The 27953-nt window shown below is 34.5% G+C and overlaps 2 protein-coding genes across 2 annotated transcripts; one reads left to right on the top strand and one right to left on the bottom strand.

Annotated features, from left to right (window-relative positions):
• Window positions 1-262: 262 nt before the first annotated feature.
• LOC102805439 (glycerate kinase-like) lies at window positions 263-14057 on the bottom strand. The gene is made up of 5 exons (XM_085497223.1): window positions 13974-14057; window positions 10913-11290; window positions 10486-10637; window positions 5697-5872; window positions 263-2563 (listed from the first exon to the last, which is right to left on the bottom strand). The coding sequence occupies exons 2-5, from the start codon at window positions 11251-11253 to the stop codon at window positions 1655-1657; spliced, it is 1578 nt and encodes a 525-aa protein (XP_085353349.1). The 5' UTR covers window positions 11254-11290; window positions 13974-14057; the 3' UTR covers window positions 263-1654.
• A 25-nt stretch (window positions 14058-14082) lies between these two features.
• On the top strand, window positions 14083-25834 carry LOC100370230 (WD repeat-containing protein 82-like). The gene is made up of 8 exons (XM_002738854.4): window positions 14083-14391; window positions 16846-17010; window positions 17526-17625; window positions 18601-18717; window positions 19552-19707; window positions 21961-22030; window positions 23479-23621; window positions 24829-25834. The coding sequence occupies exons 1-8, from the start codon at window positions 14228-14230 to the stop codon at window positions 24856-24858; spliced, it is 945 nt and encodes a 314-aa protein (XP_002738900.1). The 5' UTR covers window positions 14083-14227; the 3' UTR covers window positions 24859-25834.
• The last annotated feature ends 2119 nt before the right edge of the window (window positions 25835-27953 follow it).

The following is a 27953-nucleotide window of genomic DNA, read 5'->3' as shown; positions in this document are numbered from 1 at the left end:
TTTTAAGGCCGAAAATGCATTAAAATCACGTATTTTCACAATTCCAGAACCGGATCTCAGTCATGCATGCATGGATTTTGTTCAGATTTAGTACAATGTGTTGTACATATGCAGGTGCATTTCGGTCATGATCTGCTTTGAATGTATATGTCACTCAAATATGAACGGAACGGGGACGTGTCATTGACAATGACTTGTTTGTTATGGTGTTGCCCAATGACACTTTATAATTTATGAAAATGAAGTACAAGTCAAACATGAATTTGTACATAAGTGACTAACGTACAATGTCAGTTCAAGTTTATTCACACCCATAGTCTGTTGTCCAAGCTAATGTACAACTCAAGGGGAAATCTTACCATTCATGTATTAATTCTCAACCAGACTCACTCATGTTATTCTAAATACTTTATGTACATTTGTTTTTTTATATTTAATAATTTTTTTACTATGAACAATATTCATACAAATAACATACTGAAAAGGGTTAATTATTCGCTGGGTTTTAATTGCACTGACTGGAAAATGTGCTAAATGAAAACCCAGTGAATATGTAAAATTTAGCATAGAACACATCTAAATGATAAAACATGAATTTAAAACCCCTTGAATATGCCTGAAATGGTAATCAGTGAAATTTAAACCCAGTGAAAATTAGTCATTTAACAGTAGACATGTATTATGATAAATTGAACAAAAATACAAGACTACATTGGTATCAGAAATATATAAATACTTATATGACAACATGCACATGTATCCCTACAAACTAGACGGCTATCATTAACCAATTCACAAAATGAACATGTATTTATTTATGTGCTAAACATTGATGGAAAAATGAAAGAGATACAGTAGTATTGCCAAAAAAACAAGATGGCCACCAGTTGGCCATATTTGATGGTAGCTGATAAAGGGTTAAACCCTAAATGTTTGGATTTTATTGCATTTTATTCCCTGCTGGTGAATCTGCAAAAATTGTTTTTGGTCTGGTGAGCATCCCAATATGAACTGACCCACACACTGACCTGAAACAAATCACCAAGTTTATTAAAACTGTATTTGTATCACCAATATTAAATTGTGCTATATTACCATTACCTATTTTGTTGTTGTATATCTTTACATTTGACTCTGCTACACAACTGCCAATGTCTACATAGGCATATACTGTAGATTCACAATTACATGAACTGACTGTTTTAGGTTTTCCATTTACCAATATTTCCATTACAGCCCATTTGTTTTTTCATGTAAGTTACATGTGAAACAGCTACAGTTTATAAACACCACAATTTCGACAAGGAAATCAAGTAAATGATACACTTGAAGGAGCCTTGTAAATTTTTCACACTAAGCCTGGGATTCACACAGCCTCTACAATCCCAAGCTATAGAGAATGTGGATAATAATGAATGTTTTCAATGTTGCATGGTATCCATTAAAATATTGTATTTATGTGATTTTACAAAGTTTACTACTGTACATTGTTCAAAGCAATTGCATGGAGAATTCAATTTTAACATTTTAGATGACCAAGACTGGCACATTTACAAAATGATGAGCTAACTGTGGCATTTACAAGATATTTACATTTACAATTTCATTGAAATTTACAATTATTCATGCAATTACCCATACATATTGCACAATTTCAATTTGGTGGGCTAATTAACAACAGCATTATATCCATCACATTGGTTCCAGTCAAGCCAGTCACAAGAAGATCCTTTCCATCATTGAACTTTGAGTAAAAATGATATGAGTCATTATCTTTTAGATATTGTTCTGCATCTAATCCAGATTCCCTGGCCTTTATCACCTGACCTGGATAAGCCAATGCCCCTGCAGCATTTGTTGGTCCATCCTGTCCATCAGTACCACCACTGAGTAAGCATACTTGGTATTCATTGTGTGCCATGTCACCAAACAACTTTATATTATCCATACAGACGGCAGCAGCAAGGGCCAGTTCTTGATTTCTTCCTCCCTTTCCTTTTCCTGTCACTGTGACGGTTGTTTCTCCAGCAATAATGATGCATACTGGTTTTTTTGCTTTCTTTGCTTTCTTTGTGACATCTTCAAATGCTGCAATGTCATTGTCTGTTAGTCCTGTTTCTTTGAGACTGTTTACTTCTGTACATTTACTTTGATAAATAGAATAGACATATGCCGCAATCTTTGCACATGTCTTACCAATGTCCCTGGCTTCACCATTAATATTGGTTTTGTAGACGAATGTTTGATATCCAAGTTTTTCAGCTTCATTTACAACACTCTGTACCGCTATTTTGTTTGTACCGACTAATACATTCTGTACGTGTTTGAAGTTTGCATCTCCACTGTTCTTAGTAAGCTGGTTGCTAAAGTCCTGTTGGTGAGGAGACTGGTCGCTATGGCTTTGTAGATAGGTCATGACAGAGACAGGCATCTCATTGTTTGCATGGAATTTATGGATGATATCAAGACAGTCTTTAGGTGAGGAATCATTCACAATGGTTGGACCACTTGCGATCAGACCCAACAGATCATCAATAATATCAGACAAAATAAGACTCAGAACCTGAAAGTAAAAACAGTTATTAGCATCCTTGTATTTGATGCAGTACTGCCTCACCAAATGGTTAGAAATGCTCTTTGTGTAAAGAACAAATATTTGTGGTTAAACAAGATACTATGTATTAGAACGAGTTTTCAATATCACGTCACTAAATGCTGCTACTAACCAAATTTCATAAATAAACCCTGCCCAGATTAGTCAACCACATTTTGTTAACAAATACCAAGCATTGGTAAATACCTATATGACTGGTTAACAAATACCTAGCATTGGTAAATACCTATATGACTGGTCAACAAATACCTAGTATTGGTAAATACTTATATGACAGGTTAACAAATACCTAGTATAGGTAAATACCTATATGACTGGTCAACAAATACCTAGCATTGGTAAATACTTATATGACTGGTTAACAAATACCTAGCATTGGTAAATACTTATATGACTGGTTAACAAATACCTAGCATTGGTAAATACTTATATGACTGGTCAACAAGTACCTAGTATTGGTAAATACCTATATGACTGGTTAACAAATACCTAGCATTGGTAAATACTTATATGACTGGTTAACAAATACCTAGCATTGGTAAATACCTATATGACTGGTTAACAAATACCTAGCATTGGTAAATACTTATATGACTGGTTAACAAGTACCTAGCATTGGTAAATACTTATATGACTGGTTAACAAATACCTAGCATTGGTAAATACTTATATGACAGGTTAACAAATACCTAGCATTGGTAAATACTTATATGACTGGTCAACAAATACCTAGCATTGGTAAATACTTATATGACTGGTTAACAAATACCTAGCATTGGTAAATACCTATATGACTGGTTAACAAATACCTAGCATTGGTAAATACTCATATGACTGGTTAACAAATACCTAGCATTGGTAAATACCTATATGACTGGTTAACAAATACCTAGCATTGGTAAATACTTATATGACTGGTTAACAAATACCTAGCATTGGTAAATACCTATATGACTGGTTAACAAATACCTAGCATTGGTAAATACTTATATGACTGGTTAACAAATACCAATCATTGGTAAATACTTATATGACTGGTTAACAAATACCTAGCATTGGTAAATACCTATATGACTGGTTAACAAATACCTAGCATTGGTAAATACCTATATGACTGGTTAACAAATACCTAGCATTGGTAAATACTTATATGACTGGTTAACAAATACCTAGCATTGGTAAATACTTATATGACTGGTTAACACGTACCTAGCATTGGTAAATACTTATATGACTGGTCAACAAATACCTAGAATTGGTAAATACTTATATGACTGGTTAACAAGTACCTAGCATTGGTAAATACTTATATGACTGGTCAACAAATACCTAGCATTGGTAAATACTTATATGACTGGTTAACAAGTACCTAGCATTGGTAAATACTTATATGACTGGTCAACAAATACCTAGCATTGGTAAATACTTATATGACTGGTTAACAAATACCTAGTATTGGTAAATACCTATATGACTGGTTAACTAATACCTAGTATTGGTAAATACTTATATGACTGGTTAACAAATACCTAGCATTGGTAAATACCTATATGACTGGTTAACAAATACCTAGCATTGGTAAATACTTATATGACTGGTCAACAAATACCTAGCATTGGTAAATACTTATATGACTGGTTAACAAGTACCTAGCATTGGTAAATACTTATATGACTGGTTAACAAATACCAAGCATTGGTAAATACTTATATGACTGGTTAACAAATACCTAGCATTGGTAAATACCTATATGACTGGTTAACAAATACCTAGCATTGGTAAATACTTATATGACAGGTTAACAAATACCTAGCATTGGTAAATACATATATGACTGGTTAACAAATACCTAGCATTGGTAAATACTTATATGACTGGTTAACAAATACCTAGCATTGGTAAATACTTATATGACTAGTCAACAAATACCTAGTATTGGTAAATACTTATATGACTGGTTAACAAATACCTAGCATTGGTAAATACCTATATGACTGGTTAACAAATACCTAGCATTGGTAAATACTTATATGACTGGTTAACAAATACCTAGCATTGGTAAATACTTATATGACTGGTTAACAAATACCTAGCATTGGTAAATACCTATATGACTGGTTAACAAATACCTAGCATTGGTAAATACTTATATGACTGGTTAACAAATACCTAGCATTGGTAAATACTTATATGACTGGTTAACAAATACCTAGCATTGGTAAATACTTATATGACTGGTTAACAAATACCTAGCATTGGTAAATACTTATATGACTGGTTAACAAATACCTAGCATTGGTAAATACCTATATGACTGGTTAACAAATACCTAGCATTGGTAAATACCTATATGACTGAGTCATTGAAATGCTCATGTCATCATTATGACCTAAAACAAGATTGGCAGTAGAAAAATAACAAAATGCACAGCCATATAAATTCTGTCATATGCTTAAAATTGATGAATAGGCAATCAAAATCAAACATTTTTATGTGAAATGTGGCCAAAAATCTAACCACCAATGTTTTTTTTGTGTGGTGGTATATGTTAATGAGGAATCATCGAATTACTATTGTGCCAGTATAAGCATTACTTCAAAATCATCTGTAGTTTTATATGATTTTTGATTTACATTTATTAGACAGTCTCTCCCAAACCTATATTATCTTTTTATCTACAACAACAAAATGGTAACTGGTATTGTTAGCACTTTTGGTTGCTATGGTTGCCAAATTATGATTTTCACAAGCACAATATAAAATATACATGATTTTTCCCATGTTAGTCATGGAAATGACTCTTTTAACCAGAATGTTACAATAAAACGTCAGTTTCTTTATTATCTCCATCCCATTCACTCTGTTGTGATTTGATTCACACCTTCAGGGAGAAAGAAACTGTTAATTAGTGCTAATGGATCCCATGGCAGACATTCACCAAATGAATTGGCTCCTTTGGCACTCAATAGTTATTTCTACCTTTTGTGGTTCGGCCGATAAGCTTGTCATCAATTAAAAACTGAATCCCTTAATTAGTGTGTAATTAGGTATATCATAGATATTTGGAACAAAGTAAAGATACCTTTGCGGGATATGCAGCCTTTGCAAGGCCACCTCCTTTCAAAAGAGATAGGTTTTTCCTCACTGTGTTTATTTCATTAATTGTAGCACCTTTAATGGCTAGTATCTTGCAAACTGTGTGTTTTTCTGCCAGTGTGATTGGTGGAACTGGTAATGGCAATAGTGCAGATCCTCCACCTACACAAATAATACACAATGTAACATTGTCAGCAAAATTCCATTCAGCCATTTTAGCTACTCTGATTGATACAGCAAGTTTATTTTCATCAATAACTGTGATATTTTGAAGACAATTTGCATTTGATGATTGGGAAATTTGAGAAATTAAATATTCATAGCGCAATACTGTGAAATACTTTATTTTCGCTTGGAATTAATTTTCGCTAAAGGAATGATTCAGTGAAAATAAAACCCTGCGAATATACTTTTTTTCCTATATTTTACATTCAATTTATTAAAAATCAGTGAAAATAAATTCCATACAAAACACCGAAAACATCTTTTCAGCGAAAATTAATTCCAGCTAAAATAAATTATTGTATAGTATTTCATACTGGGATAATACAAATCTTTGTGAATTTCACTGTGAAAATTATGAAATTTGGTAGAAGTGAACATTTTAGTACATTTTTAATACTGGCAACACAAGTCATATTTACTTTCACAAACACCATGATCAACCGGGTAGTAGACAATAAATGCATTTTTGGTGGCTTCTATTTGAAATTCATAAAGGTTTTAACTGCAGTGCAGGAAGGCACTTAATTTAAAACCAAAATTGCCTTACGCCCTAGCTATGCTTTGACTATAACTGAAATTTATTTATATTTTCATGTCTGCAGATGCGTAGAAAAGTAAGAGAAAGTCTGACACTACTAAAAGTGTTCATATTTTCTCAATTAGTAATGGAGCAAATATCAAAATACACAGAATATTAATGTGAGAATACTAACATGAGTTCTAGCAACATATCTACCAACCTGAGTACTACCAATAGATCTATTAACCTGATACAAGTACTAGTAACAGATTCACTAACCTTATATGAGTACTACCAACTACCAACAGATCTACTAACCTGAGTACTACCAACAGATCTACTAACCCGATATGAGTACTACCAACAGATCTACCAACATGATATGAGTACTACCAACAGATCTACTAACCTGATATGAGTACTACCAACAGATCTACTAACCTGATATGAGTACTACCAACCGATCTACCAGCCTGATATGAGTACCACCAACAGATCTACTAACCTGATGAGTACTACCAACAGATCTACTAACCTGATCTGAATACTACCAACAGATCTACTAACCTGATACGAATACTACCAACAGATCTACTAACCTGATACGAGTACTACCAACAGATCTACTAACCTGATATGAGTACTACCAACAGATCTACTAACCTGATATGAGTACTACCAACAGATCTACTAACCTGATATGAGTACTACCAACAGATCTACTAACCTGATATGAGTACTACCAACAGATCTACTAACCTGATATGAGTACTACCAACAGATCTACTAACCTGATATGAGTACTACCAACAGATCTACTAACCTGATATGAGTACTACCAACAGATCTACTAACCTGATATGAGTACTACCAACAGATCTACTAACCTGATATGAGTACTACCAACAGATCTACTAACCCGATATGAGTACTACCAACAGATCTACTAACCCGATATGAGTACTACCAACAGATCTACTAACCTGATATGAGTACTACCAACAGATCTACTAACCTGATATGAGTACTACCAACAGATCTACTAACCTGATATGAGTACTACCAACAGATCTACTAACCTGATACGAGTACTACCAACAGATCTACTAACCTGATATGAGTACTACCAACAGATCTACTAACCTGATATGAGTACTACCAACAGATCTACTAACCTGATATGAGTATTACCAACAGATCTACTAACCTGATATGAGTACTACCAACAGATCTACTAACCTGATATGAGTACTACCAACAGATCTACTAACCTGATATGAGTACTACCAACAGATCTACTAACCTGATATGAGTATTACCAACAGATCTACTAACCTGATATGAGTACTACCAACAGATCTACTAACCTGATCTGAATACTACCAACAGATCTACTAACCTGATACGAGTACTACCAACAGATCTACTAACCTGATATGAGTACTACCAACAGATCTACTAACCTGATATGAGTACTACCAACAGATCTACTAACCTGATATGAGTACTACCAACAGATCTACTAACCTGATATGAGTACTACCAACAGATCTACTAACCTGATATGAGTACTACCAACAGATCTACTAACCTGATATGAGTACTACCAACAGATCTACTAACCTGATATGAGTACTACCAACAGATCTACTAACCTGATATGAGTACTACCAACAGATCTACTAACCTGATATGAGTACTACCAACAGATCTACTAACCTGATATGAGTACTACCAACAGATCTACTAACCTGATATGAGTACTACCAACAGATCTACTAACCTGATATGAGTACTACCAACAGATCTACTAACCTGATATGAGTACTACCAACAGATCTACTAACCTGATATGAGTACTACCAACAGATCTACTAACCTGATATGAGTATTACCAACAGATCTACTAACCTGATACGAGTACTACCAACAGATCTACTAACCTGATATGAGTACTACCAACAGATCTACTAACCTGATACGAGTACTACCAACAGATCTACTAACCTGATACGAGTACTACCAACAGATCTACTAACCTGATATGAGTACTACCAACAGATCTACTAACCTGATATGAGTACTACCAACAGATCTACTAACCTGATATGAGTACTACCAACAGATCTACTAACCTGATATGAGTACTACCAACAGATCTACTAACCTGATATGAGTACTACCAACAGATCTACTAACCTGATATGAGTACTACCAACAGATCTACTAACCTGATATGAGTACTACCAACAGATCTACTAACCTGATATGAGTACTACCAACAGATCTACTAACCTGATATGAGTACTACCAACATATCTACTAACCTGATATGAGTATTACCAACAGATCTACTAACCTGATATGAGTACTACCAACAGATCTACTAACCTGATATGAGTACTACCAACAGATCTACTAACCTGATCTGAATACTACCAACAGATCTACTAACCTGATATGAGTACTACCAACAGATCTACTAACCTGATATGAGTACTACCAACAGATCTACTAACCTGATATGAGTACTACCAACAGATCTACTAACCTGATATGAGTACTACCAACAGATCTACTAACCTGATATGAGTACTACCAACAGATCTACTAACCTGATATGAGTACTACCAACAGATCTACTAACCTGATATGAGTACTACCAACAGATCTACTAACCTGATATGAGTACTACCAACAGATCTACTAACCTGATATGAGTACTACCAACAGATCTACCAACCTGATATGAGTACTACCAACAGATCTACTAACCTGATATGAGTACTACCAACAGATCTACTAACCTGATATGAGTACTACCAACAGATCTACTAACCTGATATGAGTACTACCAACAGATCTACTAACCTGATATGAGTACTACCAACAGATCTACTAACCTGATATGAGTACTACCAACAGATCTACTAACCTGATATGAGTACTACCAACAGATCTACTAACCTGATATGAGTACTACCAACAGATCTACTAACCTGATATGAGTACTACCAACAGATCTACTAACCTGATATGAGTACTACCAACAGATCTACTAACCTGATATGAGTACTACCAACAGATCTACTAACCCGATATGAGTACTACCAACAGATCTACTAACCCGATATGAGTACTACCAACAGATCTACTAACCTGATATGAGTACTACCAACAGATCTACTAACCTGATATGAGTACTACCAACAGATCTACTAACCTGATATGAGTACTACCAACAGATCTACTAACCTGATACGAGTACTACCAACAGATCTACTAACCTGATATGAGTACTACCAACAGATCTACTAACCTGATATGAGTACTACCAACAGATCTACTAACCCGATATGAGTACTACCAACAGATCTACTAACCTGATATGAGTACTACCAACAGATCTACCAACCTGATATGAGTACTACCAACAGATCTACTAACCTGATATGAGTACTACCAACAGATCTACTAACCTGATACGAGTATTACCAACAGATCTACTAACCTGATACGAGTATTACCAACAGATCTACTAACCTGATACGAGTACTACCAACAGATCTACTAACCTGATATGAGTACTACCAACAGATCTACTAACCTGATACGAGTACTACCAACAGATCTACTAACCTGATATGAGTACTACCAACAGATCTACTAACCTGATATGAGTACTACCAACAGATCTACTAACCTGATATGAGTACTACCAACAGATCTACTAACCTGATATGAGTACTACCAACAGATCTACTAACCTGATATGAGTACTACCAACAGATCTACTAACCTGATATGAGTACTACCAACAGATCTACTAACCTGATATGAGTACTACCAACAGATCTACTAACCTGATATGAGTACTACCAACAGATCTACTAACCTGATATGAGTACTACCAACTACCAACAGATCTACTAACCTGATATGAGTACTACCAACAGATCTACTAACCTGATATGAGTACTACCAACAGATCTACTAACCTGATATGAGTACTACCAACAGATCTACTAACCTGATATGAGTACTACCAACAGATCATCTTCTTTCAAATTACATGCAATATCATTAATTTCATTTGCTGCTTGAAATGAATTGTCATCAGGTAGATTATTTTCCCCACCTTCAATTATTTTAATTTTGCTTTCTTTTCTTGGAAGTAACTCTCTGAAATAAAGACGACAAAGTATTAATGTGCATCAATTTTAACCAGAAACATTATTTTTTTAATTTCACATATTTTAACTACAGTTTTGATTAATGTGTAAAAAACCCAAACAAGGATCTGATTTTAATCAGATTGGAATGAATCAGTAATCATGAATAAACATTGTACAAGCCAAGAAGTTGTTGATGTATCAAAAAATCATGTGAATGGACAGAAACAATACCTACAATATACAATAAAGACTATATGTAGCCACAGTATACATATTGCTTACCTTTTATTTGCATGAATTAAATCCTTCGTAATTCCTAATGGAACACTAGCCACACCTCCAACTATATGGTCATTTAATATACTATCAACTGCAGACACCATTCCAATAACAGCTTTTCCGAATGCTACAATATTCACATTGTGATTTAAAGTATATGTTGTATTATCTACATACAACTTGTTACCATTTACACAAAGAGCATTTCTAACCATTTGGTGAGGCAGGACTGCATCAATTCCAGCGTTAAAAATTGACACAGCATCTTGACGTAGTTCTCTAGACATGCCTAAAAATGGACAGCTTGTTGTCAGTTTTATATATCTTGCAAAAATACTAAGCATTCTAGTGATATCCTAGGCCAGCATTTGATTTAGTACTCTGTGAAATAAAACAGAATGGACATATTAAGACATTTAAATGTCTGGGTATATCGTTTATATTGAACACATATTGATTGGCAATGAGTGCAATACATCTATTTCCCCTGAAGGATTTTGTGACAATCAACGGCTTCAGGAATAGTGCATGCACCTTTCATTTTTCAAAGCTTTATAAAATGAAGATCAGTGATTGGTTTAAACAGACTCAGATCGGTTCAGACAGAGTTTATGGTTCAGAGCATTATTGAATAAAAAGTAAACTGCATTCTTCTAGGTATTTAACAATATAAACATACTCAGTATAACCACCACTTCAAATTTATGCCTACAAGTACTTTACTGATATATATTGAGAATGAATACATTAATTGCAACAGAAACCTGTATAGTATTTATAAATATTTGTACATAAACAGACCTCAGCTTTCATTCAAATATATAATTGTGAATGCACCAAGAACTCAACATTGTTTAACAATATCATTATCTGCATAGTTTGGTGGAAGTCAACAATAATCTAATCATTGATAGATATAATTCTGTAGCATTAAAATCGACAACAGTGTTTTTGCTAAAACTGGGAGACTTGGGTATCATCATTGGGATAATATTCATTGCAGATGGCAGTATTCTATGAACAAATTTATGTGGGAAACCCAGGTAATAAGTCGAAGTAACATTTACCTGAATATAACCCATAACAAAAACTATGAGACACGCCCCCTTCTAAATGTGAATGCCTACAAGTATTTCAGCAATAAATACCCTTATACAAATTGATATACGTGTTTCTGTGGTAAAATGTGAAAAGTTGTATTGTTAACAAACTTAGGTGCAAAACCCATTCAATTTTGAGTACCTGTAACTAAAACCAAATTTAGTGACAGCAAATCATTCACAATTCGTGGTTTCTGATTTGATAGCATTTGCGCGTTCATTGTTAGTGCGTTTGCACATATTCCGTGACCTGAGGTCAACAACCCAGAAGGTAGGACACATTTGAACATTCCAAATGCACAGTCACAGTACATCGAACATCAATGTTTCCAACCCGCAACGTCGAAATTCCCCTAAAAAAAACTGTCATCAACTTTCAACTAACTCATACCAGCCTCTGACAATTTGTACACTATTCTGCTTAAGCAAAAATAACGAACATGCAATTATCTTTGGCTATAGCATAATATTTTCTTATTTTTGTGTAGGTATTTTGGGAGTTGAAAAACTACATTACAGACATTTTATCTGAAAAATCATCTTTTTCAACTTGAAATTTTTCAACTTGAAATGTTTCTCAGCTGTCTTAAATGCTGTAAACTACTTTATTTTCGCTTGGAATTAATTTTTGCTATTTTTGCTGAAGGAATGATTCAGTGAAAATAAAATCCACTGAATATACAGTACCTTTTTTTCTATATTTCACATTCAACTAGTCAAAACACCCAAAAAGTCTTTTCAACGAAAATAAATTTCAGCTAAAATAACGTATTTACAGTAGTTCTTCTAGCTGCCCTTGTTTTTACCCACCAACACTCACTCTGCTATCTTTAAAAAACTTTTTCAAATCTTTAGAAAACTGATTCAGGCTTAGTGATCACATATTGGAAATTGGACTTGGGCGAAGGAGGAAACAAAAACTACCAGCAGCAGAAAGAGTCTGTGAAAAATGTTATCAAGGCGATATTGAGGATGAAAAGCATTTTCCTTTGAGCTGCTCATATTTTGAAAATGAAAGAAAACTCTTACTGAAAAACTGCAAAATTATCTCCAGTGAAGATAACAAAGATGCAATGTTCTTAACAATTATGAAAAATAACATTGCTCTGTCTCTATATCTTAAAAATACCATATACAAAGCACCGCCTGTGTAAACCCCTGGGTAGGGAGAACCTTTATTTTGATTTATTTACTGTATTTTTATTACTTTCTGATTTTTTGTAGTTATTAGACTTTTAATTTTTAGTTGGATTTCTCTTATTTTATTTCACACTATTTTTGCTTTACTGTATCCACAGCAGATTACAGTTGTGTAATAAAATCCATCTTCAATCATCAAACAGAGAATCCCATGTGCTTGATGACACCCTAAAATTTATTGAAAACTCAATCAAACCAAAGAAGCAGAACTGCTTTTTGCTGTTTGGATATTGGCACGGTGAATATACCATATCTTCTGTAATTATTACAGTACTCATGTCAAAGACCACAAACACAATTTTGTCAACATTACAATTTTAGCAATTAAAGATTCCTTTAATGCAGACCCTTCGCTAAGTTGCATTTACAAAATTTAATGAAAAAGAAATGTAACATTTTCTTTCCGATTTCAATAAAAGTGTATTTATTCTATTCAATGGAGCATTACAGGTGATAAAATATGTTATGTACATTGTTCTCAGCAAATTGATGATTGCAATACACTAATTGCTTTAAACCATAGGGTCTATGTATACAGATTCTCAATCATCTTTTTGGCTCAACTTCATTGTATTTTTATCTAGATTCCAAATGAAGATAGGATTTCAATAAGGTTGTTTTTTTATAATGCAAATTGGAAATTGAATTTATTCAATGACATTGGATTGTGGTATTATTAGTGTACATTCATTAGTCGCTCTGGGAGGCGTTCAGCTCATTGACGCTTAAAAAAAGACAAACCAAGCAAACCCCTGTGTACATACCTGGCTTAAAATATTATACCCGGTATTATGGTTTGTTAAATGGGAGTTGCAATATTCCCATCATGCGTTGCACGCCGACCTTCGTCCGTTAGTTTGTTGGTTATTTCTTTTCATTCCTTAATTCGCGTCTGTTCGTCAAATCTTGAGTGGACTGTAGGATTTGCGTGCAAAAATCGCGATTTGTGTTGATATTATCGCTGTAACCAGCGTTATACCTGTTAAATAGTGATACAAGCGAAGAGGAACTCGTGGAGATGAAGCTCACAGACATTGTAATGCGGAGTTTTCGGGTGGCGAAAGTGTTCAAAGACCAAAACTCCGATCGCATAAATAGCGTTGATTTTTCATCGAACGGTGATACGTTAGTTTCCAGTAGTGACGACGACTCTATCGTTATATATGACTGCCAGGAGGGAAAGTAAGTCGAAAACAAGCAAGAAACAGAACCAGTGTGTCATATGTCATACTCAAAATGTCTCGGGTCTTACTCCGAAGTGCGCGTAAATAATATAAACAAACATGTGTACGTATGGACCACGTGTACGCGGAAGGATAGAAGTCAAGTAAACACGGCGGTGTTTTGCTTGTCATCGGTAAATGTTAAACATTATTTAGCCTGATAGTGTCACTTATATAAAAATACATTCCCTCGTAGGTTTGTTAAAATAAATATTGGCATAATTGGAGACTACAATGCTAAATTTTGCGACCCCGTTCGGAATTTGATATGGTTTATCATAGTTGCTGGGTGTACAAACTACGGAATAGATAGTCATGGACGTTTATGTACTTTTGTCATCGAACTACAAATTTGAGTGAGGTCAGAATAATATAGGTAGTTACTAAAATATGTATTCACACTATTACCGGTTATGCTAAAATTAAATATATTTATTTTTCTCTTCACTAGTGTCAGTGGAGGTAAAAAGAAACCTCCATACTCATTACCAATATTAGCTTATGCTATGTATGACAATATCTCTTTAAATTTGTTCACTAATTCAAGGAAACAGATTGTATTCATATTGCAGGAAATGATGACACTAATAAATAATTGTGAGTAACCATGGTTACTTTGGGATAATTAAAGTCTTAACAACATGATGGTTTATCAGACAATTTTCACATGGTGGTTTATTCGCAATTGACATATTGTATCTTTGTAAGAAATTGACTCTTACATAACAGTGACTTCACAATGACTGAATGTAATTATGTTACATAATCTTGACGTCTGTATTAGTCACTATAATTTACTCATTATGTATTGTCACTACCTACTACAATATGGGTTGAAAGGAAAAATGTCGTGGCCAGATTTTAAGAATTGAAGATTCACTATGTTTTAATTCAACAACTATTGGCAAAATAAGTAAAAACAGAGGTACATTACCTTGGGGTTTGCAACTATGGTGACATGATACCAAGATCCTGTTTCAATCTCGCTCTCGCATAAGCGTTCCAACTCAGAAAAATGCGCATGCCCGAGGTAACTAGGATACTGGGATGTCCAGGTGGATCAAAATAGCTGCTCAAGATATGGCGGATTACGATAACTATATTTTCTGTACATTTTGATGTATTACATATTTTCACTATGATTGTGACAATACATGTTTTATTGTTTTATTACAAACCGCCTATGCCATGTCAGAAGGTCGTAGTCTCGCTATCTACGAGATGAGACTTGAATGAGATCTTGGCATGATGTCACCATACAGTACTATGCACGTTGCAAACTCCAAGTAATGTACCTGGTAAAAATAACCAAAGCTGTCAACAATTTTTGGATCAAAATTTTTACTTTGTTGACCTATGTATAATGCTGTTGGGATTTAAAGTGAAACAAGTCATGGTTTCAACCTATGTAAATATATTTCTCACATCTCATTATCAAGCTATGTGAATTGACTTGTATTTATGTGATAATATGGCCATGTGTTAGATACTGTCATGTCAATTAACTGTAACCAACCAACATCACAGTGAGTCAAAATGAATGTCACATTGAAAGCCAGTACCACCAAACAAATTCAGTGGATTAATATCTGTTTTACATAAAACTGAATTTAACCTCTTGTTTTAGATAGATTCAGTCAAGACACAATAGAACAAAAGCTTTACCTCAAATTGTCGCAGTTTAAAAATGAGTACTTATGTTTTGACTCCTGTGTGCACGTCTGTGTGCACGTCTGTGTGCGCGTCTGTGTGCGCGTCTCCACTTGTAACACATACATCATGACTTAACACATACAACACATGAATCTTGATTTGATTCAAGATGACAAGCATATCTGTTATTCCGGAACTGGGCCTCAAACTTGTTCAATCCTGGTATAAACATAATGTGATATTTATGCCGAATATAGGACATTTAATCCTAAAAATCAAAATAAAGCATTTCTGCCATTCCAAGAACGAATCTTTGTTGTATGAATGGATTTTGTTCAAACTTGGTACAGACATTTCAGACATTCATATGAAACCTTGATCCATGTCATTTTGTCAGATTCAAAATGACGAACTTACAGATGCTATTTTAACGAATGCTGTATTTAAGTACAAGTGACAGTGACTTGTTTAGCCCAAATTAGCTGTAAGTGAAAGTAAAACACAGCTAATAATTACTAGTAAGCCCTATGAATTTTTGACCTAGCAGTGTGTACTCTCTTTAAATGGATCATTTCAAACTGATTAGTCACACTCACAAATCTAATGGTTGCTTATCCTGGTATCGTGAAACAGACAAGCATCCCATTCTTGAGATTACATTCATTTATTTGTGTTGAGTGCAGACGTGACCCAAATTATAATTGTATTGTAAATATATGATTAGTAAGTGTTAACTGTCGTTTTTTTGTCATTCTTGCAGACCTAAAAGAACTTTATTCAGTAAAAAATATGGAGTAGATCTGATCCGATATACACATGCAGCAAACACAGTAGTTTATAGTTCTAATAAAATAGATGATACCATTCGATATCTCTCACTACATGATAACAAGTACATCAGATATTTTCATGGACACACAAAAAAGTAAGTGATTCACATGTCTATGTTACTGCAGTGTTCTGACCAGTTTTGGTTGCACGTGCACTAACTAGATGAATATTTCAATGTTGACAATAGCACAGCTTGTACTGAGTTGTCTTCATGGCACAGGAATCCCCACTTTCTCTGGTTCCATGGAATTGTGACAATTTATGGGAAGGCGGGCCTCTACTTCATTGCTTGCTGTATTATGCAGGATTATGCTGTATGTTTTAATTAGATACACAATGTTCTTTGAGATTTAATGAGGTGGGGTGAAAGGCACTGCTGCTGATTACTGTGTTCATTTCAAAGTTATTTCTAAGAATATGTCCGAAAATAACAAATAAAAACAGTTAAATACAGTTTTAAATCCAACATCTCTAATTGCGATGAAAATAAATTCCAGCTGCAGCAAATTACATTTTTTATTTTTAAATGTCTGGTGTGTATTTTGTTTGGGAAGCAATCCATCCAGATAGGTGGCTGTAAGTAACTCATTGATATGTTTTTCTCAACAGAGTTGTTAGTTTAAGCATGTCACCTGTCGATGATACATTCCTATCAGGTTCATTAGATAAAACAATAAGATACTGGGATCTTAGATCACCCAATTGTCAGGTAAGCATAATATCACATTCACAATCAAATTTATTACAGGACAAAGGTATTTCTAAGGTATTGCCTTTGAAATGATTTCATCTTCCGCATCTTGAATTTTATAATGTTTCAGCTCACTTGCTGCCTCCACCTTGAAGTCTCTTATAAGTGGTGTATGTTAGTTGTGTCACCACAGTGAAAATAGTGAAAGGTTCAGCCAATCAGATTGCTCCTATCTACTACTGATTTTTTTGATTGAAGATTTTCTGTGTGCGTTTTTATGGATAGGTGACCTTGTTGTAGTGTGCAGTGATTATCTTGGAAGCTAATTAAAAATTACTGTATTAAAATAACACAACCAGTTTTGACTTTTCTCTCCAAGTCAATACAATTTTTTAAGTTGTATGCATCAGACTACAGTTTCAGATGCTGAATATCCATACCCTCTTTCCAATAAATCTGCAACATACTCACATTGGTTATTAACATTCACTCATCCACTGGATATAGATAGAGATATTCATCCTAGGTTGAATTCAGGACCCCCATCGGTCATCAAACCCACACAACCTGCAGCACAGGCAACATCCAAAATAAATGTTGTACCAACTTTCTACCAACTGCACTCTTGAGAATAGTGAAAGCTTGAAACACCTCTAAATAAAGGAAACAGTGAATGAATGTAACCATTCCAAACTGCTGAAAATTGCAATATCTGAAATTTTGCTATTTGTAACAACAAACCTGATTGGTTATTAACTTTGCTGACATATATGCTTATGAATAGACTTACTACACAGGTTTATGGAGAGAGTTTTGTAGCTGTGACCATTTCACTGGGGTTCTTATGAGGACAGCGACTTTTGTAAAATTTCATCACCAGAAACAAATCATAAATGTTCCCAGCTACAAATATTATTCTGTTCTGCCAACTTGCTATTCATCTTGTTCTGAGAATGTTTGACAAGAGACTTCACATTGTATCTTTGTTTATAGGGTGTAATGCATTTACAAGGTAGACCAGTGGCTTCATTTGATCCAGAAGGACTTATATTTGCAGCCGGTATCAACTCAGAAATGATCAAGCTCTATGATCTGAGGTCATTTGATAAGGTAAGGACATTGGCTTTGCTTAGTTTTGAATGAATAACTATTATATTTCCCGTACTTAAATGGAGCCATATCTTAATTTGTGTTAGGCCAAAAAAGAAGGTTCTAGCTTTGTGTGATCACACATCACACAATTGAAAAACTGCACCATAAAAATAGAACAAGGAATACTTAAAATTATGAATATTGCTGTTCTTCAATGTAAGATTTAATGAGGATGACAGAATCATCATATTAGCGTGGAAAACAAGCAGCTATTACATTGAAAAACAAATTTGTTTCATTATATATTGTATGTACAAGAACAGTTAAACATTATTAAAAAACAAAGGTGCCTATTTCTGGGAGAAATACAAATTTAAAACAAAGAAAGCTTCTATTTATTGCATGCAAAATCATTGAAGTATGTATTATTTTGCCTTTGTCATCTATATTTGAGCAGATGTGCTCCCATTACGGTAGAACAAATACTACATCTGAAAATATAGCAATTAAAATAGCTATTGAAATCATAACCATGATGACATATTTCATATATCGTGTCTGACCACACAATTATAGTGCTAGTTGCATGTCTATCTGCAATGTTACTTACAAAATTACAGTTATGCATATTAATGAGTTCACATGACGTATATGGTAATCTGATATGTTAGTCATATCTCTTGTTCTAACTTCAGTGTCTTCAATATAGCACCGAATGCACACCCCCAATGGCAATGGTGCCTGAGATATTACAGTTATGCATATTAATGAGTTAACATGTCACTTTATTTCTTCTGAAGTGTATGCGCCCTGTCATGGGTACAGATGAATTAGTTGTGTGTTATTTTTCAGGGACCATTCACAACATTCAGGTTACAACCTGACAGAGACTGTGACTGGACAGGTTTAAAGTTCAGTGCTGACGGTAAAATGATACTGATATCAACAAATGGTGCTGTTATAAGGTTGATAGATGCTTTTACTGGAACACCACAACAAACATTTATGGTAAGTGTTAGACTTATTTATACATACTAAATCGTGGTGAAGATAACAGCTGTCATATAAGACATTCAAAAAAAAGAAACACAATTAAAAAAAGAACATTAAAAGCATCTACATACAGATACAGTATGATTTAATGGGCAAATGATGTGTTTAGTGCTCATAATAGAAATAAAATTATCACTGTCAGAACAGTCACCACTAATGATACATACAGACGATATTCCTTGTATCATGGGCAATGTGTTGTTCATTCATTCATTCATACATACAGACGATATTCCCTGTATCATGGGCAATGTGTTGTTCATTCATTCATTCATACATACAGACGATATTCCCTGTATCATGGGCAATGTGTTGTTCATTCATTCATTCATTCATACATACAGACGATATTCCTTGTATCATGGGCAATGTGTTGTTCATTCATTCATACATACAGACGATATTCCTTGTATCATGGGCAATGTGTTGTTCATTCATTCATACATACAGACGATATTCCCTGTATCATGGGCAATGTGTTGTTCATTCATTCATACATACAGACGATATTCCTTGTATCATGGGCAATGTGTTGTTCATTCATTCATACATACAGACGATATTCCTTGTATCATGGGCAATGTGTTGTTCATTCATTCATACATACAGACGATATTCCCTGTATCATGGGCAATGTGTTGTTCATTCATTCATTCATACATACAGACGATATTCCTTGTATCATGGGCAATGTGTTGTTCATTCATTCATACATACAGACGATATTCCTTGTATCATGGGCAATGTGTTGTTCATTCATTCATACATACAGACGATATTCCTTGTATCATGGGCAATGTGTTGTTCATTCATTCATACATACAGACGATATTCCTTGTATCATGGGCAATGTGTTGTTCATTCATTCATACATACAGACGATATTCCCTGTATCATGGGCAATGTGTTGTTCATTCATTCATACATACAGACGATATTCCTTGTATCATGGGCAATGTGTTGTTCATTCATTCATACATACAGACGATATTCCTTGTATCATGGGCAATGTGTTGTTCATTCATTCATACATACAGACGATATTCCTTGTATCATGGGCAATGTGTTGTTCATTCATTCATTCATACATACAGACGATATTCCTTGTATCATGGGCAATGTGTTGTTCATTCATTCATACATACAGACGATATTCCCTGTATCATGGGCAATGTGTTGTTCATTCATTCATACATACAGACGATATTCCTTGTATCATGGGCAATGTGTTGTTCATTCATTCATACATACATACAGACGATATTCCCTGTATCATGGGCAATGTGTTGTTCATTCATTCATTCATACATACAGACAGACGATATTCCTTGTATCATGGGCAATGTGTTGTTCATTCATTCATACATACAGACGATATTCCCTGTATCATGGGCAATGTGTTGTTCATTCATTCATACATACAGACGATATTCCTTGTATCATGGGCAATGTGTTGTTCATTCATTCATACATACAGACGATATTCCCTGTATCATGGGCAATGTGTTGTTCATTCATTCATACATACAGACGATATTCCTTGTATCATGGGCAATGTGTTGTTCATTCATTCATACATACAGACGATATTCCCTGTATCATGGGCAATGTGTTGTTCATTCATTCATACATACAGACGATATTCCCTGTATCATGGGCAATGTGTTGTTCATTCATTCATACATACAGACGATATTCCTTGTATCATGGGCAATGTGTTGTTCATTCATTCATACATACAGACGATATTCCTTGTATCATGGGCAATGTGTTGTTCATTCATTCATACATACAGACTATATTCCCTGTATCATGGGCAATGTGTTGTTCATTCATTCATACATACAGACGATATTCCTTGTATCATGGGCAATGTGTTGTTCATTCATTCATACATACAGACGATATTCCCTGTATCATGGGCAATGTGTTGTTCATTCATTCATACATACAGACGATATTCCTTGTATCATGGGCAATGTGTTGTTCATTCATTCATACATACAGACGATATTCCCTGTATCATGGGCAATGTGTTGTTCATTCATTCATACATACATACAGACGATATTCCTTGTATCATGGGCAATGTGTTGTTCATTCATTCATACATACAGACGATATTCCTTGTATCATGGGCAATGTGTTGTTCATTCATTCATACATACATCAAGATATAGCTAAAATAACCCTTTTTGTTTTTTTCAGGGTCATACGAATACCAAAGGTTTGGTATTAGAAGCATCATTCAGTCCTGATTCACAGTTTGTTTTAGCAGGTAAACATCTTCAAAAAATAAGTGTGGGTAATATTTGTAGTTCTAAATTTGAATGAAATTGGCTTTCCCTTACACGGCGCAACAAGGTATAATACCTTCACTCAGCTGGTGTCATAACATTGGAATTTCTGGTATGCATAACATAAACAAACTGAGTTTCTTTGACCTTCCATTGTTGTGAATGTTTAGCCCCCTTGTTTGAGTGTAACAGTCCACATTCTGTATTTGGCATTTTGATAGTTTAACCCTATCAAATTATACATAAAAATGCAAACCTATGGTGTGAAATGAATGACTGACTTGTTCCAACCCTTGGAAAGCTGTTGTAAAATACTCTTTGTTTCCATACATTTCATTAGAAGCATGTGTTGAATATCTGATCTGTGTATTCTGATTTGTAAATAGTTGGACTGTGTATACAACTACATTTGTAGCGAAATCACTGGAGATTGAACTCCTGTTGTTGTGCATGTCAACCGCTCAGTCTAAAGATTGGTACCAGTTCTTTTGTCCCAGTCAAGAAAATTGTATGAATTCTATTGCAGTATTCCATGATGCACTATTTGTATTTGTCAAAGTCATGTATAAAGAAAGTGATTATTCACTGTGACATGTGTGTACTTTCTCTAGAATATGGCGATGTTGTATAGTAGGATGTTATTTGTCAGATCTCTTTGTGTAGAAGTTTACATGTATGAGTAAATGACATGTGTTTAAACTATCCATACATATGTGGGGAAACATTGAAAGATTACGACACACATACAATCCTGATTGTATGCTTATATCATTGACCTCAAGCACTGCCCTCCTATCATCTGATAACAGCCCTTTGAACACCCCCCCCCCAATAACATGGCTACATGACAAAATACCCATCAGTTTGGGCTGCCTGAGACACCTGTTAGTTTGAGCTGACATATTACAAGTGATAGGAGGATTATGAAAGAGGGGATCATGATTTCTAAAAAATTGTTTGATTTCAAACTGTCACAAGACAAACACATGCCAGTCAGTTTGGGTTGATCCAAGAAACCTGTCAGTCGGGGTGACCCAAGACACTCATCAGCTGGGGTGACCCAAGACACTCATCAGTTGGGGTGACCCAAGACACCCATCAGTTGGGGTGACCCAAGACACCCATCAGTTGGGGTGACCCAAGACACCCATCAGTTGGGGTGACCCAAGACACCCATCAGTTGGGGTGACCCAAGACACCCATCAGTTGGGGTGACCCAAGACACCCATCAGTTGGGGTGACCCAAGACACCCATCAGTTGGGGTGACCCAAGACACCCATCAGTTGGGGTGACTTGAGACTCTTGTTACTTTTTGTGACCCAAGACACACGTCAGTTAGGGCTGATTCAAAACACTAGTCAATTTCAAGATTATAAAGTTTAGGATCATGATTTCTAGACAGTTGCTTGATTTCAAACTGTTTTCTAGGTTCCCAGGACAGTAAGGTGCATGTATGGAATGCGGAGAATGGTAGTAAAACGTCTGTATTGGAATCTAAACATGGTGGTCCAGTACAGTGTGTACAGTTCAATCCCAAGTACATGATGCTAGCTACAACATCCAATGACATGGTAAGCTTGTTTCTTTCTATAACATATCTGTTCACTTTATATTAGAGACTGAAGAATTTTGTTAGCGCTTACATATATAGTATATTGTAATACATCCCATGTATTTGTCCGATATGTCGATCCAGAACCTCTACAGTGGGTGATATTTTGGTTGCCAGAAACACTTGGAGATGAAAGTTACAGAAATGAAGTCTATGTGCCATAAGTATTCTCATTTAGGTGTCATTTTCGTTTTTGGAACATTTAATCTTTCCTGGCACCAAAATGAGTCATTTTTAGCTCCGCTGTTGACTTTATCAAGCGCAATTTATCATATGAGTGATTGTCCGTCGACGTCTGTCGTCCGTGTCAATGTTTTACTATTTCGACTTCTTCTTGAAAACTACAAGCCTGAATGCTTTGATACTTGGTGTATATGTTCCTTGGGTAGGCCTCTCTTAAATTTGTTCATTTCATGATGATATCTTCAATTCTCTAATTTTGATGAATATTTTTGTCATTTTTGGTAAAAAGTGATATTTTCGACTTCTTGTTAAAAACCACAAGTCTGATTGCTTTGATATTACATATATAGGTACTGCATGTGGAACTCTCTCAGATTTGTACATTTTGTGATGATATCTTTAATTCTCTAATTTTGGTGAATATTTTTGTCATTTTTGGTAAAAAGTGATATTTTCGACTTCTTGTTAAAAACCGCAAGTCTGATTGTTTTGATATTACATATATAGGTACTACATGTGGAACTCTCTCAGATTTGTTCATTTTGTGATGATATCTTTAATTGTCTAATTTTGGTGAAAATTTTTGTAATTTAAAAAAAAAAGTGATATTGTTGAAAACAGCAAGTCAGATTGCTTTGATGCTACAATGTATACATATTGTTCATTTTCTAATGATATCTTCAGTTCTTTAATTGAAATGTGCATTGTTAACAGCGGAGCTATCTCAGCTGAGAGACTGCTTGTTTTTTTAAATCATGCCATAAATCACTTCATTTCCATGATGAGTTTGCTGTAAACAATATTCAGAATTTCTGGATGCAGCATTCTGATTGGTTAATAACAGACTAGACCTATCAGGTCAAAGTTTTAGGTCGTCATGTGCATGAAAAAAAAACATGGCCGTAGTTACATGTAACTACTGTCAGTATGTATTGTGTTTAAAGGGACGTGCATATAAAATTTATTTCTTTTTCAATTTACAGGAATTCTGGCTTCCAACTATTGAAGAGTGAACTGGTTCAGCAAGCTGTTTGTTTTGTGTGACTTCCATTATGTTGTTGTGTTACATTGTAATCCAGACATCCAGATAGACCCAAGAAGACATGCATGTCATAAGGTTGGATTTATCCAGCTCCTGTTTCCATGGTTACTGCATTCGATCTGGACTCAGATAACTCATTTCAAAGTGTTACATTATACCAGTTCTTGCCATTGTTTCTATTAAAACAATATCAACTCTGTCTCTGAGAAACATACAACTCGTATATGAACTCGGCCATTTGTGATTGAGATGCATCTGAATAAAAAGTGAAGGTTATAACAAGTCAATGTAAATTTCCCATTATACAAATATATATCGACAACCCAATGAGAACAACAATTTGACAAATAATCAAATTATGCAAATTAGTTAGTGTTGCTGTGTTATTATGTTAATGAGTTAAGTGTTTAGATCAAGAGTAGACCATATTCTATGATATTCGGGAAAGAAGTTTGTTTAAAATATGTTTCAATATCCCTTATTGTATAAGATGGGATCCATCAACACCTTCAGTTTAGAAAACTCAAAGGTATAATCAGTAGAAATCTTTTTTTGAGGTCAAATTCTATAAAAATTTATACTGTTGCAGCATTTTGATTATTGCTGCTTGAATAACAAATCATGATAGGTATATTATAAATTTTTTTTGTATGAAAATTTTTGTTTTGTTTGTACAGATTTTACATGTTTTCTTTTTGTGTATTGTCCTTTATGTACATTGTAGATTTGGGGGGAGGGGGAGGGGGGGGGGGTTACAGGTTTTCTATTGAACTGCCAAATTTTTATGACATTTAGATTATGTAGTCTTCCTGTAGTGTATTGTTGGAATAATCAGACTCCTAAGTTATTCTGTCTTCTTCACATTTCCTAGTTCATATGTACCTGTAGTATTTGTTCAAACTTTTTTATGAAAAGTTGTAATAAAGCTATCTTTCGGTAATTATCAATCATTTGACTGATTTTGTTTTCTGAAACCTTTCATACTGATCATTTCATGGTTATTCTACAGATAACAACTATAGAATTATTAGTGATTGCACTGCTTGAGCTACACACAGTCCTACTCTCTGGAATAACATGCTTTTTAGTCCCCGTTCGGACGCAGTCCAAAAACTGGGACTTATAGATTGACCGTTCTGCGTTCGTGCATGTGTGCGTCCCGCACCTGTATTATGGACATGCCTGGAACAATCACAATCAAACTTCACACGTACATAATATTATACATATGCACATCAATTTGTTTCATGATCTGATTCAAGATGGCCGAATAGTGGCCATTTTTGTGCTAAAAAATCTTCAAAATCAAGCATTTATGGATGGATTTTGTTCAAACATGGTACATACATTAGAGATTATGGGTTCCGGATGCACGTCATTTTATTTTTCAGATCAGATTCAAAATGGCTGACTGGCGGCCATTTTGTTTAAATGGATGCGCTTCAAGAGCCATACATGTATCTCTGATATGCTTTAACTGATTATGTTAAAATTTTATTCATTCGTTTTACATCATGTTATAGATGTATTCAAAATGGTTGACTGGTGGCTATTTTGTTTTAATTAATGCTGTTCCTGAGCAATATTTCTCAATATGAACAAGTATTCGTTTGACGATCAGATACAAGGTGTCAATCATTTTAATGTTAAAAAATCATAATCAAGCATCATTTTTTGGATCCATACTTTTGATATGTTTATGTTCCAACTATATTACTATAAACAAAACTACAAAATGGTATAATGAAGATATCAAGAAAAAGATCGCAAAGCTGAACAATAGTAGAGGATGCATTGAAGGCCGCAAAGACAGAGTACTTTTCCAATAAACAATATGAATATAAAAGTATGAGATTGCAAACAATTTAATTCACAAAGCCAATGATTCACTGCACAACTGTCTTCATTCATTTCAGCATGTACAGAAGAATTATCTGCAAATAAATCAAGTAATGTTACAACTATACTAAAATAATGCATAGATGTTCTCCTACCTAACGTCGTCAATATAGTAACATATCTTAATCCATAGAATGCCAAACAAGATGAAAATTCAAACACTATAACCACTTCTCAAGAAACCTCAGCTTCACCCTGAATTACAGACCAGTGTCCAATGTATGCTTCATTATTTACCTGCCCTTCTCATCTTTAATACTAAGAATTTTGAAAACATCACACCTATTCTATACAACCTCACCGTCTACCCATACCCAAGCGTATTGACTTCAAATTTCTAATCACGTATAAGGCACTTCATGGACAAAGCACCAGCCTAATTATCAGCTCTTCTAAAGTCATACAGTCAAGAAAACTGGTGAACATTGTTGTCTCTCCCACTTCTGTCTGCTTTGATTCACAACGCACTTGCTGTGTTTTCTATTCGGTTCATTGTTGCATAACTTGAAAGGGGTCAAGGAGGATAGCCGGTACAGGTTACAGGAAATAAAAAAACTTGGTGTATATGTACCTTGGGTAGACCTCTCTCAGATTTGTTCATTTCATGATCATATCTTCAATTCTCTAATTTTGGTAAAAAGTGATATTTTCGACTTCTTGTTAAAAACGACAAGTCCAATTGCTTTGATATTACATATATAGGTACTACATGTGCATCTCTCTTAGATTTGTTCATTTTGTAATGATATCTTTAATTCTCTAATTTTGGTGAATATTTTTGTCATTTTTGTTAAAAAGTGATACTTTCGACTTCTTGTTAAAAAACGACAAGTCCAATTGCTTTGATATTACATATATAGGTACTACATGTGGACCTCTCTCAGATTTGTTCATTTTGTAATGATATCTTTAATTCTCTAAATTTGGTGAATATTTTTGGTAAAAAGTGATATTTTCGACTTCTTGTTAAAAACCACAAGTCCAATTGCTTTGATATTACATATATAGGTACTACATGTGGACCACTCTCAAATTTGTTCATTTCATAATGATATCTTTAATTTTCTAATTTTGGTGAATATTTTTGTCATTTTTGGTAAAAAGTGATATTTTCAACTTCTTGTTAGAAACCGCAAGTCCAATTGCTTTGATATTACATATATAGAT

This window comes from Saccoglossus kowalevskii, chromosome 3 (genome assembly GCF_978046115.1).
Source record: "Saccoglossus kowalevskii chromosome 3, keSacKowa6.1, whole genome shotgun sequence".
Classification (NCBI taxonomy): domain Eukaryota; kingdom Metazoa; phylum Hemichordata; class Enteropneusta; family Harrimaniidae; genus Saccoglossus; species Saccoglossus kowalevskii.
This window is presented reverse-complemented; position numbering and strand designations above follow the sequence as displayed.